General features: G+C 39.3%; 2 protein-coding genes across 2 annotated transcripts; both read left to right on the forward strand.

Moving 5' to 3' along the window:
- The first annotated feature begins 5,227 nt into the window (after window positions 1-5,227).
- On the forward strand, window positions 5,228-8,319 carry cmklr2 (chemerin chemokine-like receptor 2). The gene is made up of 3 exons (XM_063498878.1): window positions 5,228-5,432; window positions 6,250-6,350; window positions 6,437-8,319. The coding sequence occupies exon 3, from the start codon at window positions 6,480-6,482 to the stop codon at window positions 7,554-7,556; it is 1,077 nt and encodes a 358-aa protein (XP_063354948.1). The 5' UTR covers window positions 5,228-5,432; window positions 6,250-6,350; window positions 6,437-6,479; the 3' UTR covers window positions 7,557-8,319.
- Window positions 8,320-8,909: 590 nt separating this feature from the next.
- On the forward strand, window positions 8,910-17,720 carry LOC134645445 (NADH-ubiquinone oxidoreductase 75 kDa subunit, mitochondrial-like). The gene is made up of 19 exons (XM_063498877.1): window positions 8,910-9,100; window positions 9,690-9,781; window positions 10,144-10,247; window positions 11,376-11,483; window positions 11,632-11,708; window positions 11,856-11,937; window positions 12,071-12,201; window positions 12,287-12,472; window positions 12,587-12,721; window positions 12,817-12,931; window positions 13,040-13,185; window positions 13,267-13,395; window positions 13,489-13,618; window positions 13,705-13,865; window positions 13,969-14,123; window positions 15,346-15,521; window positions 15,608-15,742; window positions 15,903-15,975; window positions 17,213-17,720. The coding sequence occupies exons 2-19, from the start codon at window positions 9,703-9,705 to the stop codon at window positions 17,302-17,304; spliced, it is 2,214 nt and encodes a 737-aa protein (XP_063354947.1). The 5' UTR covers window positions 8,910-9,100; window positions 9,690-9,702; the 3' UTR covers window positions 17,305-17,720.
- Window positions 17,721-17,752: the final 32 nt, after the last annotated feature.

Genomic DNA, 17,752 nt, shown 5'->3' on the forward strand with positions numbered 1-17,752 from the left:
TGCCTTGAGTCAAAACCTAGTTCTAGCATCCTTAAAATTGTAGTTTTTATGATAACTCACATGGTGCATTTTCCTGAATGTTTTACCTGAGTTGTGCGGATGTGCAGAAAACCCGGGGCCAGGTAGTATTCCAGTAATTTGGGACTCTGTGGTGCATAATAAAGCTGCCCTCCTATAGTGTGTGCTCATTCACAACTGGGGTCTAAAAGCACATTTTCGCCCAAGGGCTAGAGCAAATTTATCCACCCATTCGACATAAAATTACTGTATGCGGCCATAGTTGTACTTAATTAGAAATACAAGTGTGTTAGTTATTACGCTCATATGAGTGAAATACTGCATAAGCTGCATAAACATTTTAAGCTGATGATACGTTTTAACTGCCTAATCTGGTATCTTTGTTTTTTGTGACGGCAGACATATAATGAGAACAAAGCCTCATTAATAGGACACACTTGAAATTGTCTAATTTAAAAAAAAAGAAAAAAGAAAAGAAACAAATGAATCTCAGTAAATGTTTAATGAAGACAATATAGGTGTCATTTAGTTGTTTGTATGTTATACTTTAACACTCTATAAACCCGTGCGTAATAATCTTTATGTAATTAACAATTTATTAATCCTGATTAGTGTATAACTAGGGTAACAATTAACTAACCAGGGACTGTAATATAAGATGTTATAAAACAGTAAATGGTTTGTAAATGCATTTGAGGCAATAATTAATGTAATATTTCCACCTGAAATCTACTCAAGCATTATAAAACAACATGAAACTTACATGCTTAAGCAGGGGTGGATCTACAGCCGGGTAAGGGAGGGCAACTCCCTTTGAACACCCACCCCCCTTCGCCCGGAACTTTTCTAGTTCTGCCCCAGTGCTTATGAAAAGTATCCCCGTTTTTACTAAATTACTAGAAAAAATTTGCATATACACTTCACTGCTACAGCCTCATTCACTGCAGGTGCTTTCTGTAGCTTTTTGAAAATATCATGTGAAAAAGAACGTTTTCACATGACTCTTTTCAGAAAATGTTAAGTACACCCTTACTGCCCCCATAGAAATTCAGAGGTTAAGCAGCAGCCAGGTGCTGGTGATCAAATAAACCAGATTAAAAGATCATCAGAAAGTGTAAGCACTTCTATTAAAACTGTAACAGTTTGCTGGTTTGGAGCATCCAGTTGTGTGCTAAGGTGTCACGTGTCAAATTTTTTCCCAAGGTCAGACCATGCAGTGCTCACATCTCAGATCCTACAGTCCTCAGTTAGCATGATAGGTAAAGGAGAAAGCATCTTCGCTCTAAAAACAACATGTCAGCTTAAGTTGCCCACGTTGCATCTAAACAAACCACAAGACTTCTGGAAGACCTGTGATTACCTTTGGACCGACAAGTGGAGGCCATCAGTCTGACAGCTAAAGTTTGGCTGAAATTCAAGTCAATCAAATCACTTTTATTGTCACATCACATGTGCAGGTACACTGGTACAGTACATGAGAGTGAAATTCTTGTGTGCGGGCTTCACAAGCAACAGAGTTGTGCAAAAAATACAGTAACGTAAACAAGCAAATATAAGAATGGCTAAATCTGAGAGTAATAAATATATGTACACTGTATAAGAGTATATGCATTACTGGATGTGTATACTAAATATGTTTTTCTACGTGTGTGTGTGTGTGTGTGTGTGTGTGTGTATACATATTTTACAAATTAAATAGAGTAAACAATAAAATAAATATATAAAATATACAGAGGTTGGTAGTTGACATGTGCAAAACAGTGGCATTAATGTACAGTATGGAGTGCATGATGTTGAAGTTCCAGTAGTGAGGGTGAGGTGTCTATGAAGTGTTCAGCAGTCTGATGGCCTGGTGGAAAAAGCTGTCTCTCAGTCTGCTGGTACGGGACCGGATGCTGCAGAACCTCCTTCCTGATGGAAGTAGTCTGAAGAGTTTATGGTTGGGGTGACTGGAGTCCTTGATGATCCTCCCCGCTTTCCTCAGGCACCGCTTCCTGTAGATGTCTTGGAGGGAGGGAAGCTCACCTCCAATTATCCGTTCAGAGCACCGCACTACTCTCTAGAGAGCTTTGCGGTTGTAAGCGGTGCTGTTGCCGTACCAGGTGGTAATGCATCCAGTGAGGATGCTCTCAATGGCACAGCGATAGAAGGTCCTGAGGATGCGGGGGCTCATGCCGAATCTTTTCAGTCTCCTGAGAAAGAAGAGGCGCTGCTGCGCCTTCTTCACTGTTTTGTTTATGTGTACTGACCACGTAAGATCCTCAGCCAGATGTACACCAAGGAACCGGAAGCTGCTCACTCTCTCCACAGCAGCGCCGTTGATGGTGATGGGGGTGTGTACTTCTCTGCACCTCCGGAAGTCCACTATCAACTCCTTTGTCTTTGCGATGTTGAGGGTGAGATGGTTGTCTTGACACCAGTGGGTCAGGGCGAAATTGGGTCAATCAGCAGGCCATTGATCCCAAGTACAGCAGCAAATCTACAACAGAATGGCTGAAAAAGACAAGATTCAAAGTGTCAAAGTGGCCCAGTCAAGGTGCAGACATCAACCCCACTGAAACGCTGTGGTGGTATCTTAAGATAATTTTGCATAAACAAAAGCCCACAAACCTCAAGGAGCTTAAGCGCTGCAAAGAAGAGTGAGGCAAAATTCCTCCACAACAATATGCCAGACCGATAAACACATACAGAAAACAATTACATCAAGTCATTGCTGCTAAAAGTGGTTCTACAAGATACTGAGGTGTACTTAGTTTTTCACGGGACTGCAGAGAGTCCTGTGAAAACTTTCTTTTTCACGTGGCTGTATATGCCCTGTTCATGTCCTAATAGACAAAGGACATGTGCATGTGTCTCGGTTCACTATGATAGTGAGCCATTTAAAAAAAAAAAAAGAAAAAAGAAAAGAAAAACAAGGTCTTGCTCTTGAAGAGCACTAATGGATCAGAGCATCACTAATTTTATTATGTACACCATACAAAAAAGGACCATATAGTATAACAGGCAAGCTTCTATTTTAGGATGTCCGGTTATGGATCCCAGCTATAAAAGCAGGACAAATCTACATACTTATTTTTCATAAGTATGTAGATTTCACATTTTCATACTGAAAATTTACATACTTCACATTTTCTTGATGTGAAGTATGTAAAATATGCCTCTGAAAACATTCTAAATGTAAACAAAAAACAGGAGTTTTCTTTAGGTGAGCTGCTGCCCATCTAAATGTTTTTCATTCATCCTATGTTTAAAAAATTTGTACAGTAATTTTTGGTAAGCCTATTTTGGCCACCAATCTGACAAAAACAAGCACGAGTGCTTGTAAATTTCAGCATGAGTGATGCAAATGATCATCATTTTCAAGAATTTCTTGGAAAATAAGGAATTGAAACATGAAACTGAACAGAAGTGTGCGTCAGTAATGACGACAGCTCTTATAAGTTTCCATAAAAGTCTGTCTGAAATAACATGACTATGTGACAGTGCCCATGTATGAATATCACTGGATGATGTGACCGTAAGGTTTGATTGTTAGCCTCCATAATTGGGTGGAAACAGAGAGCTGTTGTAGGATGTGACAGCTCCCCCCTCAGGACTGCATGGTCCACAGTGAAGCGACATGTTCACTTTGAGCTTAAGATTAATATGAAACTGTGTGATTATCTGATGAAACAAACGGTGATGAGCAAGCAGTAGTGGTAGTATGAACTCCCTGCCAGTTAAATCTTATTAATGATAGGATAGAAAGAGTTATTTGATGATTTCACATGCAAAGAGGTTTCAGGTTGTGATGTGACAGCATGTTTTGTGCTGGACAGCTGATAGAGAACATGTGATGACCTTACTAATTGGAGCGTAGCCATAAGTGCAATGTGTTTCAACATCTCAACCCACAGAGAATATTGTGGCACCACTGATTACAGACTGTAACACAGAAATGTGTCTATTTTTCTCTATAATTTTCGATTTAGACACACATGCCGGCTGTATTTATGTATGTAAACAGCCTGTTTCCCCCCTCTGTAATTACATCAGACATTGTTGCAGCACATATTTACTTCCACTTCCATTCCCCAGAGCAAGTAAAGCAAGTTTTAAGCATAAAGTAAAATTGTGATGATTGAACAGATAATGTGTGTAGTTAGCCATCCATCACACATAAATGCATTTCATCTTAGCGTGGAAAATATGATGGCTTGAGGTCCTTTAATTTATTACACAGAAAAATAAAACATTATATGTTACATTTAACTGGTCTGACTATGTAATAACTCCATTAAAACCCTGAGGATGAATTATCCAACTATTAATCATTTTTATTGTTTGGTGTTAACTGAATGTATACCAATCGAGTACATTTCATTTGACCAGATTCCATTAAAAGTAACATTTTACATTGTACTTATGAAACAAAATTACATGGAAATTGTACATGTAGTTCAATTAGTTCAAGTTTTTTTTAATTGCTGAATTTTTCTGAGTGTACCTTAACTTTTAAACTTGTGCTTTGCCTGAATTTCAACTTGGCTATGAGAATGCTCACTTTACAGAGCATGGGGTTGCATACTTTGAACAACTGAATGTTGAACTGAATGTTTGTTGTGTTGCCGGAGGAGCTTTCATCAGGAAACAAACTAAAACGAGGAGCAGCTGAGTTAAGTCAGCTTGTGCTGTCCACACTGTGTATATGCACATGTGGGTGTGTACCGGGAAGCAGCTAATGAAAGGCATTAGAGCTGCACAGATTTATGATTGCATGTAGGTGTAGGCATAAGATTTTCATGGATCTACAGTGATCCATGAAAATAGTGTAGGGCTCAAAATCTGGCTTTTGCAAATCAAGCTTGATTTTATAAAAAGAAAATTCTGGCCTTGCACATTTTTTCTAGCTTTCTGTCTCTCTGTTTTTCCCTTTAACTAAAAAAAAAAAAAAAAACCCGACAAGTCTGCAAATTAAAAGCAGAAGGAAGAAGCTGCCGACAGCCCGGAACCTTCATCTATGCAAGCTTTCACTGTGTTTGCGAGAGAGAAAAAATCAATCAATGATAAAATAAAATCTGCAACATTCATAATTTTTCGTCTATCCCCTGATGGGGGGAAGCTTGCGTTCCTGGTTCGCTCTGCAGTTAGGAGGAACAGCCCCAGTTTTGCTGAATGACCGCATTCAACTTTCAGAGCACTGACCAATAACTTTTCTTCCCTCTTTGACGCGTCAAACAGGCGCACCCACTGTGTAACCCCCTAACACTCTGCTCCGAGTTTAGTCTGGATGGAAAGAGTTGATGCAGACTAGTGGGAAGTTCAGAACAAGGCCCAGCATAACGGAGCTAAAAAGCTAAGACAGCGGGAGCTGTGACACTATCACCCGGGAGGAGCTGGTGTTTAGACCCAAACGCGGAGGGCTGCGCTTTTTGGTAAGCGATTCACCTTTAAATTCTAAAGGAAAAAACAAAATAAAAACAAAGTCTATGTTTCTTTTTTTTCCCAGTGTGGCAATAGTGTGTATGTGGCACTAATTTTATTAGAGACTGACGCTTCGTATTTGCATGCTGGTTATTTCGTCCAGCTCATAAGTCGTAACGGTTTACTGGGATTGGTATTGAGATGCAGCAGGTTGGAGCTGTTTTGCAATCTGCTTTCAGTACTTCGAGTGCGTACTTTACTTTATCTTTTGTCATACTGTCCGCTCGTTATTCTACTGTATTCTTAACTGAAATTAGTTTAGCATTGTTTGGTCTTCTAATTATGAATGGTTGTACTTTTCTTCTTCTTAATGCAACTGATTTTACGCACAGCACTTTGCCCATATAATCACGGTCTTATTTTTTAACATATTTCTTTTTAAATCAGTTACTCTAATACTGTCTTTTAGGTGTTCTTGCCATGATTTTCAGTAAATTTACTAAAGGGCTACATCGAATACTCATATTTTTTCTAGCCCCAAAAAAGAAAAAAAATATGAGTATTTGCCTGAGCTTACTGATTCAGGGTTAATTTGCTGCTTTATTCTGACCTTGGTGATAATACTAAGTAGCTTATATGTGCATGTCCTTGATAAAGTTGAAACATGAATTGTTCCCGAAACAGTGTATGTCAAACAGTATTGTTGCATTTTGTTTACAGTGAGCTACAAAGGATTCTTTCTGCCTGACCGGTGAAGCATCTCACTGTCCAGCTGTTGATTTAAATGATGTTGACATAATGTTCCATGCTTTCTCACGACACACCCAGATCTAACTTCAACATAGGAACTAATTGACCGGAAAGGAGAGACAAGGCAGATATCTGGTTCTTCTATGATAACTTCCTGGCAAAGTCACAAAGAATTTGAGGTGAGAACATGTGTTGAAAGCTGAATGTTTTGCTTGCAGGTCAACTTACAGGAATTCATCCCATTATGATTTTTTTCCCCTCACAGATAAATTCAGCAGACAAGTTCCAGCCGTGCCATCCCTGCAGCCATGAATGATTCCATTGATGACTATAACTACACGTACAGTTACGACCTAGATTACGGCGACATTGACGATATTAGGGTTGAGCACAGTCAGACAGAACCTATGCACATTTTCTCTGTAGTTATCTACATAATCTCTTTCATGCTTGGTGTGATCGGCAATGGAGCTGTTATTTGGGTGATGGCATTTAAATGCAAAAAGAGAGTCAACAGCGTGTGGTTGCTCAATCTTGCCATAGCCGATTTTGTATTTGTGCTCTTCCTGCCGTTCTTCATTGATTACATTATGCGGGACTTCCACTGGGAGTTCGGTGTGGCTATGTGTAAGATTAACTCCTTTGTGTCCGTGATGAACATGTATGCCAGTGTGCTGTTTCTCACAGTGCTCAGTATAGATAGGTACGTTTCTGTCGTCCATCTTAACTGGTCTCAGAAGTATCGCACCGTAAACCGAGCTTGGTTCGCATGTGGTTGTATTTGGGGGCTAGCCGCCACCTTGAGCAGTCCTGCTCTAATCTTTCGTGACACGATGACCTTGGGCGACAAGGTGGTGTGCTTCAACAACTTCCACACACACGACCCTCATATAGCGGCCATGAGACACATCACGATAGTGATTATCCGCACCACTGTGGGCTTTCTTTTGCCGCTGACTGCTATAAGCGTGACGGGTATACTTCTGATAGTGAAAATGAAACAATCTGGGAGTTCAGTTCAGTTGTCTAGCTTCTCCAAAACAGTCACTGCAGTAATCCTCGCCTTCTTTTTGTGCTGGACACCTTTTCATACTTTCAGCCTGATGGAGTTAACCATACATTCCTCACCTTACTTACACAATTTACTGAAAACTGGCTTTCCTCTCGCCACTAGCTTGGGCTTTTTTAACAGTTGTGTAAATCCCCTGCTGTACATGTTTCTGACTAAAAAAGTGCGCAATATCATCAAGCAAGCCTGTCTGGACATAACCAAGAATTCACTTAGAGAGTTCAGCCAATCGATCTCTGCCACTGAGATCGAATCTGTGGCAGGAGTTTATGAGAATGGTGTTCACGGTGAGCACGTGGCATCATCAACAATCTGATTGTTACTATCCCCAGACTTGTGAAGCTCTCCATTTTAAAAAAGAAGAAGTGGTTAAGTATTACTTTAGCATAAATGTAGAGGGTTATTAGAGTTGTTAAGATTTTTCCTATGTTTTATTTGCGCAGAGTCACGCCAACTTCAACTGACAATTACTCTTCATGGATAATGGACAATGGAACATAAACACAGATTCAATATCTTTCCATCTACTTTGCATAAACCCAGTCATCTGCAGAGAAACTGGCTAGATGAAATCAAAACCATTAAGCTGATCAACAGAAAATCTATCTGCAATTATTTTGGTTTCTAATCATTCAAATAAATTGCAAAACAAACACGCCAGGAAGTCCCTTCTTGAAGATTTTAATGGTCATGCACGAGTTACCGACTGGTAAAACGTCTGCGTGATGGTTGGACTGCTCCTTACAATAATCAAGTAATTTCAACATGCCTCCTTGGCCAGTGGAAAATGGTGATGGATGACTGCTATTAATATTTTACAACATAAATCATGAAATATTAGACTTTGCAACTATGACTACACGTATTTATGTGACATTTAGCCACTTTGTCTGTATTTCAACCTTTTGAATCAAGCCATCTTGTAAGTACTGCTTTGGTTCTTATGGATGACAAAAATAGTCCTTTTTGACTGTAGTCTCCATTGCAACATAGCATTATTTTGGTTTTATATTGCCATATCAGCTGCTAGAATAATGTATTAATGTATCTTACGGATGTTTATGCTGGTTAAAAACTGTATGAACATGTTTATTCTAATATATTTTAAAGATATATATATATATATATATATATATATATATATCTTAATAAATCTGTTCTTCTGAACCTGACTGTGCTTTAAGTGTCTTCTTTTATGTGATTTGATAAGACCTAAGAGAAGAATTTGATGTTTTATGTACACTCATAAGAGATTTCCTGCAGTCCTACAAAGTTTGCACGCCATTAACAAAGGTCCAGACATGCATTAACTATTCATTTCCCCGAGGGTCTGCTTACAAATTCAGCCATTCCTGTTTTTTCTTTTTTTCCCCTTTGGGGTGAACTCTGATTTGTAAGTATTACATCACTGTTACCACCCTGACTGGAAGGATGCTGTTTTATATCTGTGGGAATATATGGACAGGAAGCTAACAATTCTTTCAATCTTTTCCAATCGATTTCACTTCAATTGCAGACGACCTTTGACCCCAAAGATACTTTTTTTCTCTACATAAATGTGCTCATCCAGATGTATGTATAAAACTGAGACTAGACCTGAGGGGTTGGTGAGGGAGGGAAAAAAACAGACTGTTATGTCACTGAGCCACATCAGAGACAAACAGCTGTAGATAAGATGGATATCTGCTAAGGAGAGGTTTACATCACTTCGTACTGTTGTTGAATTTTTATACTATTATCTCAGACACTGTTTAGTGGCCTGGCTGTTTGGATTACAGGATTACTTAATCCGTGACGCAGCAGAATGGACGGTGCGCAATCTGCGGCGCAGGCGGTCTCCTGAGGACAGACATAGGCAAGGTAAGTAACCGGTCACAACAAACAATTTTCAAAAAATGATTCATTAGCTTTGAATACAGTGACATTATTAGCTTGCAGGGCTTCAGTTTGCGGTTGTTACGTTTACGTGTTTGTAGCTGACCGCGTGACGTCTGATTGAATGCAACAATCAGCTGCACATTAATTTAATTTAACGTCACAAAAATGTTAAAATAACGCCTCGCGCGGCATCACTGTCTAATAATACGAGGCTAAGTTTCACAAGCTAACACCGTTATTATTGTTAGCCTGGGAGACATTTAGCCAGCGCAACGTTAACTGTAATTAGTGCCGCATTTCGAAACATTTCCAACATTTTCTGGGCTTCCAGAATATTAAGTGTTTAATTGCACATGTGAGGTTTCTTATAGTCTCTATTCGTGTTGTTTTCAAATGTGGCGCACCAGCTAGTTAGCTTACTTCTGTTTTTGTTTTGGAAGCTGCATGGGTGCTAATTTAGCAGAGGTTTATAAGTCAGACATCCGCATTACACATCTAAAAGCGCTGCGGTAACCTGTGAAATCTTTCAGTGGAGCTAACAATACACCTTACACCTGATGTCGTGTTTCAGCCTCTCCTCCAGCATGTTGCGTTTGCCTGTTGCGACCCGCAGTCTCTTTCCAGCAGCTATTAGCAAAGGAGGCACAGCTGTGACTCACAATGGTAACATTATTCAATTTTTTTTTAATTATTTTATTTTTTATCAAGTTTAAGGACATCATTGTATTTGTATCGCTTCATAGTTAAACGATTTGTCAGTCATCTCAAAGAACTAGACGTTTTAATGCTTGCCACCCTTGTTACTTTCGCCATTAATGGATTATAGCCTGGATTATAGAGCTCCCAGGTACCACATTTGGTGCCGGGCTGTTGTTGGCACAGTTTAACCAAAGACTGTTTCACTAGGCTGTCATAATGAATTTGTTGCAGCACGAAATGATACATATGGTAAATGATGCAATGTGTGTATTACCAGTTCTTTAAAGGGAATATTGTGCAGTAAAATGTTCTGTGTGTGCCCGAAGTTCGCCCTGCATCCACTGCAGCAGCAGCAGCAGCCAGTAACCTCCTGGAGGTGTTTGTGGATGGGAAGCCTGTTATGGTGGAGCCAGGAACAACTGTGTTGCAGGTAATGGCTAAACTTTAGGATATGCAATGCCATGAAAACGTATTGCATATTTTTCACACTGACATGTTTCATATTGTCCAATAATTTTTAATAGACAAAGGTAACCTGAGTAAATAGAAAATGCAGCGTTTAATTGTCACTCACATTTATCAAGGGATTTAAGCTGTTAATTCATAAATTAACCGTGATTAACCACATGTTTTGGAAAACTGAGCTCAGTTTCACTAGCCACACCTAGGCCTGATGACTGTAAGACTTGTTTAGTCAAGGAATCACTTAAATAGACAAAGTACAGCAGGCTTAAGGATCTCAAAATGCAACACATCATACTACATCTCAATAAACAGCTGAGAAACAAAATTACTGACATCAATCAGTCTGGAAAGTGTTACAAAGCCTTTCCCTCATATTATATTTGCCAAAAAATATCTTGATGATCCCCAAGATCATGCATCCTGTTACATCTGCTGTAAAAATAATAGCACTTTTAAAAAAAAAAAAAAAGAACATCACACTGGCATTTAGACATGGTAGTGGTAGTGTCCTGGTTTGGGGCTGCTTTGCTGTTTCACAATCTGGACGGAAGCATGAATTCTACTCTCTACCAGAACATTTTGAGGAGAATGTCCAGTCATCACATTGTACCCTGAGGTCATGCATACTTGGGTTATACAACAGGACAAACCTTCAATCCACTGTTGTGTGGCTGAAAAACAAAACAAAATGAAGTTTTTGAAGTGGCCTAGTCAAAAGTCTTGCTTTAAATCTGATAGAAATGCTTTGGCATGGCTTCCCTCCAACATGGCTGAATAAAAACAATTCTGCTAAGAAGAGTGGGCCAAAATTCCTCCACAGTGATGTGAGAGACTCGTTGCTAGTTATTACAAATGCTTGCTGCCAAAGGTGACATAACCGATAGAGGCCAGGTTGGTTTGGATAGCCTTTGCCCCTTGATAAATGAAATGATCAACTGGAGAATTACATTTTACTCGGGTCATCTTTGTCTAATATTAAAATTTGAAACCTACAAGTGTGACAAATATGCAAAAAAATCAGGAAAGTGGCAGATACTTTTTCACAGCACTGTACGAGTATTCAGTATAACCCTGCAGTTGTTTTCTGTCACAGGCATGTGAGAAGGCAGGCATGCAGATTCCCCGTTTCTGCTACCACGAGCGCTTGTCAGTTGCTGGAAACTGCCGCATGTGTCTTGTGGAGATAGAAAAAGTTCCTAAGGTACTTTTTTTATGATTCATGTGTGCTACGTTTCAAATCTAAAAAGCCACAAATGTCTCTTTGTGTTTTGTTTCTCTGCCCAGTCTTGCGGAGATAAAGGTATGCCTACTTAAAATTAACATGTCATCTTTTTTCATATATTATCTAGCCGGTGGCAGCTTGTGCTATGCCTGTCATGAAAGGCTGGAACATTTTAACCAATTCTGACAAGACACGGAGGGCCAGGTACCTTCAACCTGTTAATTAAACGTCACTTATCTGTTTTGAAAAAGTTAACAGTGAAATTTGGTCACTTTTATTCTTCTTGTTCTTTAACTTGGTTAGTTGGGTTTCTCCTACGCAAAAGTAATGTTTTACTTGAAAATTTCACAGAGAGGGGGTGATGGAGTTCCTACTGGCTAACCACCCATTAGATTGTCCTATTTGTGATCAAGGAGGTGAATGTGACCTACAGGTAAATTGTAGATGATCACCACCACTCTAGATCTGCTCATTATAGTCTTGATAGTGTGTAAAACAGATATTATGGGTTTTGAATTTAGAAATTATTGATTGATTATTAAAACTGAGTGGCATTTCGTATAAAGGATCAGTCCATGCAGTTTGGCAGCGACAGAAGCCGCTTCACAGAGGGCAAAAGAGCCGTGGAAGATAAAAACATTGGCCCCCTCATCAAAACCATTATGACTCGCTGCATTCAGTGCACTCGTTGTGTGCGGTGAGTCATGCTTTAATATTTAAACAAGTCGAGTTGCCGTGTTCATGTGAAATATTAAAATGCATATATTCTTTTCCTCTTTTAGCTTTGCCAGTGAGATTGCAGGCGTGGAAGAGCTGGGCACCACTGGCAGAGGCAACGATCTGCAGATTGGGACTTACGTGGAGAAGATGTTCATGTCGGAATTATCTGGGAATATTATTGATATATGCCCAGTGGGAGCCCTGACCTCTAAACCGTATGCTTTCACTGCCCGCCCATGGGAGACCAGGTTTTTAGATTATGCTCTACATCTTGTGTAGCTATTTGGGGTTTTAACAAATTATTTTGAGACTTATGTATTCTCTCTTTTTTTTTTGTTGTTGTTGTATTTGTTTTTTTGCAGGAAGACTGAATCGATCGACGTACTTGATGCTGTGGGTAGTAACATCGTGGTGAGCACTCGCGGCGGCGAGGTGATGAGGATTCTGCCTCGCCTTCATGAAGATATTAACGAGGAATGGATCTCAGACAAAACCAGGTTCATTTCAGATCACCCAAACTTTGCATCATAGACATAGCCTTGTGCTTGGTGTTTACATTATTGCTGAACTGCTTTTTGCTCGAACTTGGCAGGTTTGCTTATGATGGGCTTAAGAGACAGAGGCTTACTCAGCCAATGGTGAAAAATGAGTCTGGGCAGTTGGTTCCCACATCCTGGGAAGACGCGCTGACTCGAGTTGCTGGAGCAGTACGCAATTCTTAATTGAATTACAGTAACTAAGCTCATCAAAACATTGGATAGCAATTTAAAACACTGATTCAGAATACCTGAATATCATCTGTTTTTGTTTGACAGTTGCAAGGAGTTGAAGGAAAGGACATTGCTGCTGTTGCTGGAGGTTTGGTCGATGCGGAGGCTCTCATTTCCCTGAAAGACTTGCTGAACCATTTGAATAGTGACAACCTGTGCACTGAGGAGACGTTCCCCATGGCTGGAGCAGGGTAAAAAAAAAAATACCAGAAATGAAAATTGAAGCCATTGATGCATACACGTCCAACTCTTTTACTAACTGACTTTTCTAGATCTGACCTGCGTTCAAACTATCTTCTGAACACTGGAATTGCTGGGATTGAAGAAGCTGACCTGCTACTTTTAGTTGGCACTAACCCACGGTATGAGGCTCCATTGTTTAATGCACGGGTCAGAAAAGGGTAAGTAAATCATGGCTGTTTAACAATGGGGAAACTGTAAATCTGACAACATAAGTCTGTTCTTCTGTATAAACATTGCTGTCTCTGCTATAGCTGGCTGCACAATGAGTTACATGTGGCTCTGGTGGGAAAGGAGGTGGACCTTAGTTACACATACGAGCATCTTGGTGAATCAGCCAAGATCCTTGAAGAAATTGCTTCAGGAACTCACCCATTCTTCCAGGTAACACTGACCTTTCTTTTCTTTGAATGTCATCAATCAACTTGAATGTCTCTTACTATTTTTGTGTGTTTTATTCTCTGTTGCAGGTCTTGGCCAAAGCAAAGCATCCTGCTGTTGTAGTTGGCAGCGGTTGCCTGCAGAGAGAGGATGGGGCTGCGATAATGGCTGCTGTGTCAACCATTGCCCAAAATGCTCGTGTCAGCAGTGGAGTGGAGGAAACCTGGAAGGTTCTCAATGTGCTTCACAGGTCAAATGCTTGAAAAAATTATTAGCAAAGTTTCAAATAACAATACCATGTTGAAAAGGAATGTTTTCTGTAATGAGTGTACCGTTTGTCCTCATCTTATCAGGGTTGCCAGTCAAGTAGCTGCACTTGATCTGGGGTACAAGCCAGGAGTGGATGCTATCAGGAAGAACCCACCCAAAGTTCTGTTCCTACTTGGAGCTGATGCTGGCTCCATGACTCGCCAAGATCTCCCTAAGAATAGCTTGATAATTTATCAAGGTCAGCTTTTTGCAAAACCTTAAAATTCCGGGTCACTGTGGAGTCATGCAAACACCGGCACAGAAAAGCAAAAATTGAACCCATGACCTTTTCTCACTATGCAGGTGTTTTTCTCACGACATAGTCTGCCATGCTCCCACAGTTCAAAGGCATGCATATCAGGTTACTCTGTGATTTAAAGTTTGCCTTTGCTGTGAATGTAAATGGTTGTGAATTTTTCTGTGTTAGTCTTGTGATAGACTGGCAAACTCTCCAGGGTGCACCTTGCCTCTCGCACCATGGCAGCTGGGATAAGCTCCAGTCCCACCACAACTCTGGATTGGATAAGGGGTTAAGAAAACAGATGGATGTATTAATAAAAAAAATGATCTTCTATATGTACAGGTGTGACAGAAAACTCAATTATTTAAAGAAATTTAAATGGCTTAAGTGCCCAAATGGTATCTCTACAACATCCTTCACTCTTTATCTACCCCTCATATTTTTCATATGTTGCTAGAAAAATGGGAATTGGGTGCAAAAATGCATGGATATACAGTATTTAAGGTAAACAGTATGACCAACTTTATTCTTCCACACAGCCTGAACTCTCTTAGGCAAGCTTTCTTGTAATTTCTTCAGGTATAGTTCAGGAATAGTTCTCCAGGCTTCTTGAAGGACATTCAAACCTCTTTTTTGGATGTCGGCTGCCTTTTGTTGTGTTCTCAGTCTAGCTGATCCCAGACTCCTTTAATATTGCTGAGGTCTGGGCTCCATCTGTTTTACAGATGGCTATAGATAGTCACTGTTGTACCTCTCTCATAACCTCCTCCATACATATTGATGGCAGTTCGAACCAAAATTTCAAGTCATTGCTCCTTAAGGCCTGTTGGCACTTAGTTTCGGTGCAGTTCTTGTGTAATTTGACATACCTCAGCCTCTTCTTCCAGTTTCCCTTCCTTAAAAATGACAGTCAGCCTTCCACAGAGACCATTTCTGGTGAGGCTTGAATCAGAAGGCCTGGAGAACTGTTGCTCAATTCCACGTTAAAAATAACAAGAAAGTCTGTCTAACTAGAAGCAAATTACAAAAACACAAGGGGCGGTTCAAGACTTGCACAATCAAATGAGGGCACGTTTGGAAAAATAGTGGTAACCATTCCCTTAGGGACTTGAAGAATACATGTTGAGGAACAATAAGTTTGTTTTTACTTAATTGCAGTTTTCTATTTCGTAATGCCCAGGTCACCATGGCGATGTCAGTGCACCAATGGCTGATATCATCCTTCCCGGAGCTGCATACACTGAGAAATGTGGCACGTATGTGAACACTGAAGGTCGTGCCCAGCAGACCAAGGTGGCAGTGACTCCTCCAGGCGCAGCCAGAGAGGACTGGAAGATCATCAGAGCTGTATCTGAGGTGAACCAGAGCACAGCATAAACATGCAAGGCTCAGGGAAATAAAATGTGACTAAATGCTCTGTGTTGTTTTCATACGCTTTTAAGCTTGCTGGAGTGACTCTGCCGTATGACACTCTGGATGAAGTGCGTGATAGGCTGGCAGAGGTTTCCCCAAATCTCGTGCGATATGATGACGTAGAGGAGGCCAACTATTTTAAGCAGGCTAATGAGCTATCTAAGGTCAGCTGTTATCTTCTTCTAGCATTTCTATTTTTAGGTGATCATAGAGGGGGAGGAAATGTAAAGCTGGATTTAAATGTTGGTTTGTACAGTTAATTTATCTCCGTTTATGTCACACTGTTCTGCATGATGATAGTGATATCTGGCTTATCTATTTCAGGCAGTGAACCAGACTCTCCTAACTGAACCTTTAGTTCCTCCACAGCTTACTGTGAAGGACTTTTATATGACAGGTGGGTCACGAGTAATCCAGTTGAGCAGTGCATGTCTTTCTTTCTTTCTTTTTTTCTCTGACTAATGCAGGTCTAATCTTGTTTTCATTCCAAAGTGCTCTAAGTGTATCAAGTACATCAGTTAATTAGAACAATGTTTGTTTTCTTTTCATAGAGAGAAAATAATGTAGTAATACTAATGCCTGCCTTTCAAAGCATAAGGAGGGACACTTAGGCACTGTGTTCCTGCTGAAGTGATCAGTGAAGTAACAAGAATTTGATAAATACAAATAGATATTAGATAAAGCCAAACATTTCCTCATAACAGTGTTATTAATCCCAGATAAACGGAAAATATAAAGTTGAGCGAAAAGCTGCTGTATTTGTTGCTGTGCTACTATAGAAAGGATTTTAATCTGCAGTTAAAGATGGCAAAACTACTGAATGTATAGCCTAGGAAATGTAAACACAGATTTAAAAAATAATAATAATTATGGTTGTGTTTTCATGTAACATACATTCAAAATCAATGATGTATATTGAATATAGTGATTTGGTTTTATTAAGTTATTCATGTTGATACAGGAATATCCTTGAAATGTCCTTTTTTTATATATAGTTTTGAATTACTGACATTATCCTAGATTGAAATAAATACTCATTTTATTATTATTATCATTATTATTATTATGTATATGGTTAGAGGAAACAGAACAATGCTGACATTTAGATTTTTTCAGAGCATTGCAGTCGGGCTGTTGTTAATTTGCAAAAGGCACAAGGAGGAATTAAAGTCAGCAATTTACATTAATTTTCATTGCAGATAGGACATCTACAGTAAATAAATAAATAACAATAGCCAATTTAACAAAATAAATAAATCAGTAGTAATGAGGAGCTGCTAGTAACTCTGTGTTCATGCAGTGATTTTATTGTTTGAAAAAATTATAAATGTACTTTTTGTAATGTATATTTGCCATTGTCTGCTTGTAGCCAAGTTTATACAAAAATAATCTGCTGTGATTACAAATTTGTAATTTACAGCAGGTTTTAATTTTAGATTCTAATTTGACACTTGTTTAAATAATTTGGTATTTTAGCATTAAAATTGTAAGTTATAATTCACTACATAATGTAGTAAAGGTCTTTTTACCATTATACATGGTCTGTCAATGTGTGTGTGTATACGTGTTTGTGTGTAATATAAATTTTGGCCGGTATTTGAGGGTACATTTAACAATTCAATCTTTACCCACAGATCCAATAAGCAGAGCCTCCCAAACCATGGCGAAGTGTGTGAAAGCCGTCACAGAGGGGGCACAAGCTGTGGATGAACCAGCCATATGCTAAAGCACAAATGGATAGCCATCCAGTTCCTAAACAATACGCACAACTCCTTTATTTGCACATTCCTAGAAACGTATTTGCACTTGTTTTGACATAGATATTCTACTATTCTTCATATTCTTCATAATGTGAGCAAACATACCTGCAGAAATGTGTCTTAAGTGATGTAGCCTGAGTGAAAATGTCATCTTAGATCTGCCAAGTATTCAAAGATGCACACCTCACAGTTTTTTTCCCCTTTATCAGTGCTCCTCACATTTTTGTAGGCGTGACCAAAGATTAAAAATCTTTATCTTTGTCTTTCTGTAAAACTGAAAATATATTTTCCTAGACATATTTAAAATAAATAGTATTTAAAAAGTGTAGTTCTTTGTAAATGTGATATACATTAATAAACCAATCACCTTTAGCAAGTCTAACCCTCCATTTAAGTTTGTGCCTTTTTGTTTAA

Source organism: Pelmatolapia mariae, linkage group LG16_19, assembly GCF_036321145.2.
Source record: "Pelmatolapia mariae isolate MD_Pm_ZW linkage group LG16_19, Pm_UMD_F_2, whole genome shotgun sequence".
Classification (NCBI taxonomy): domain Eukaryota; kingdom Metazoa; phylum Chordata; class Actinopteri; order Cichliformes; family Cichlidae; genus Pelmatolapia; species Pelmatolapia mariae.

Coding starts and splice junctions, on each gene's coding strand:
- cmklr2 (XM_063498878.1), top strand. CDS start 6,480: ATGAATGATTCCATTGATGACTATAACTACACGTACAGTTACGACCTA.
- LOC134645445 (XM_063498877.1), top strand. CDS start 9,703: ATGTTGCGTTTGCCTGTTGCGACCCGCAGTCTCTTTCCAGCAGCTATT. Junction 9,782..10,143: donor CACAGCTGTGACTCACAATG/GTAACATTATTC, acceptor GTGTGCCCGAAG/TTCGCCCTGCATCCACTGCA. Junction 12,202..12,286: donor CAGTGCACTCGTTGTGTGCG/GTGAGTCATGCT, acceptor TTCCTCTTTTAG/CTTTGCCAGTGAGATTGCAG.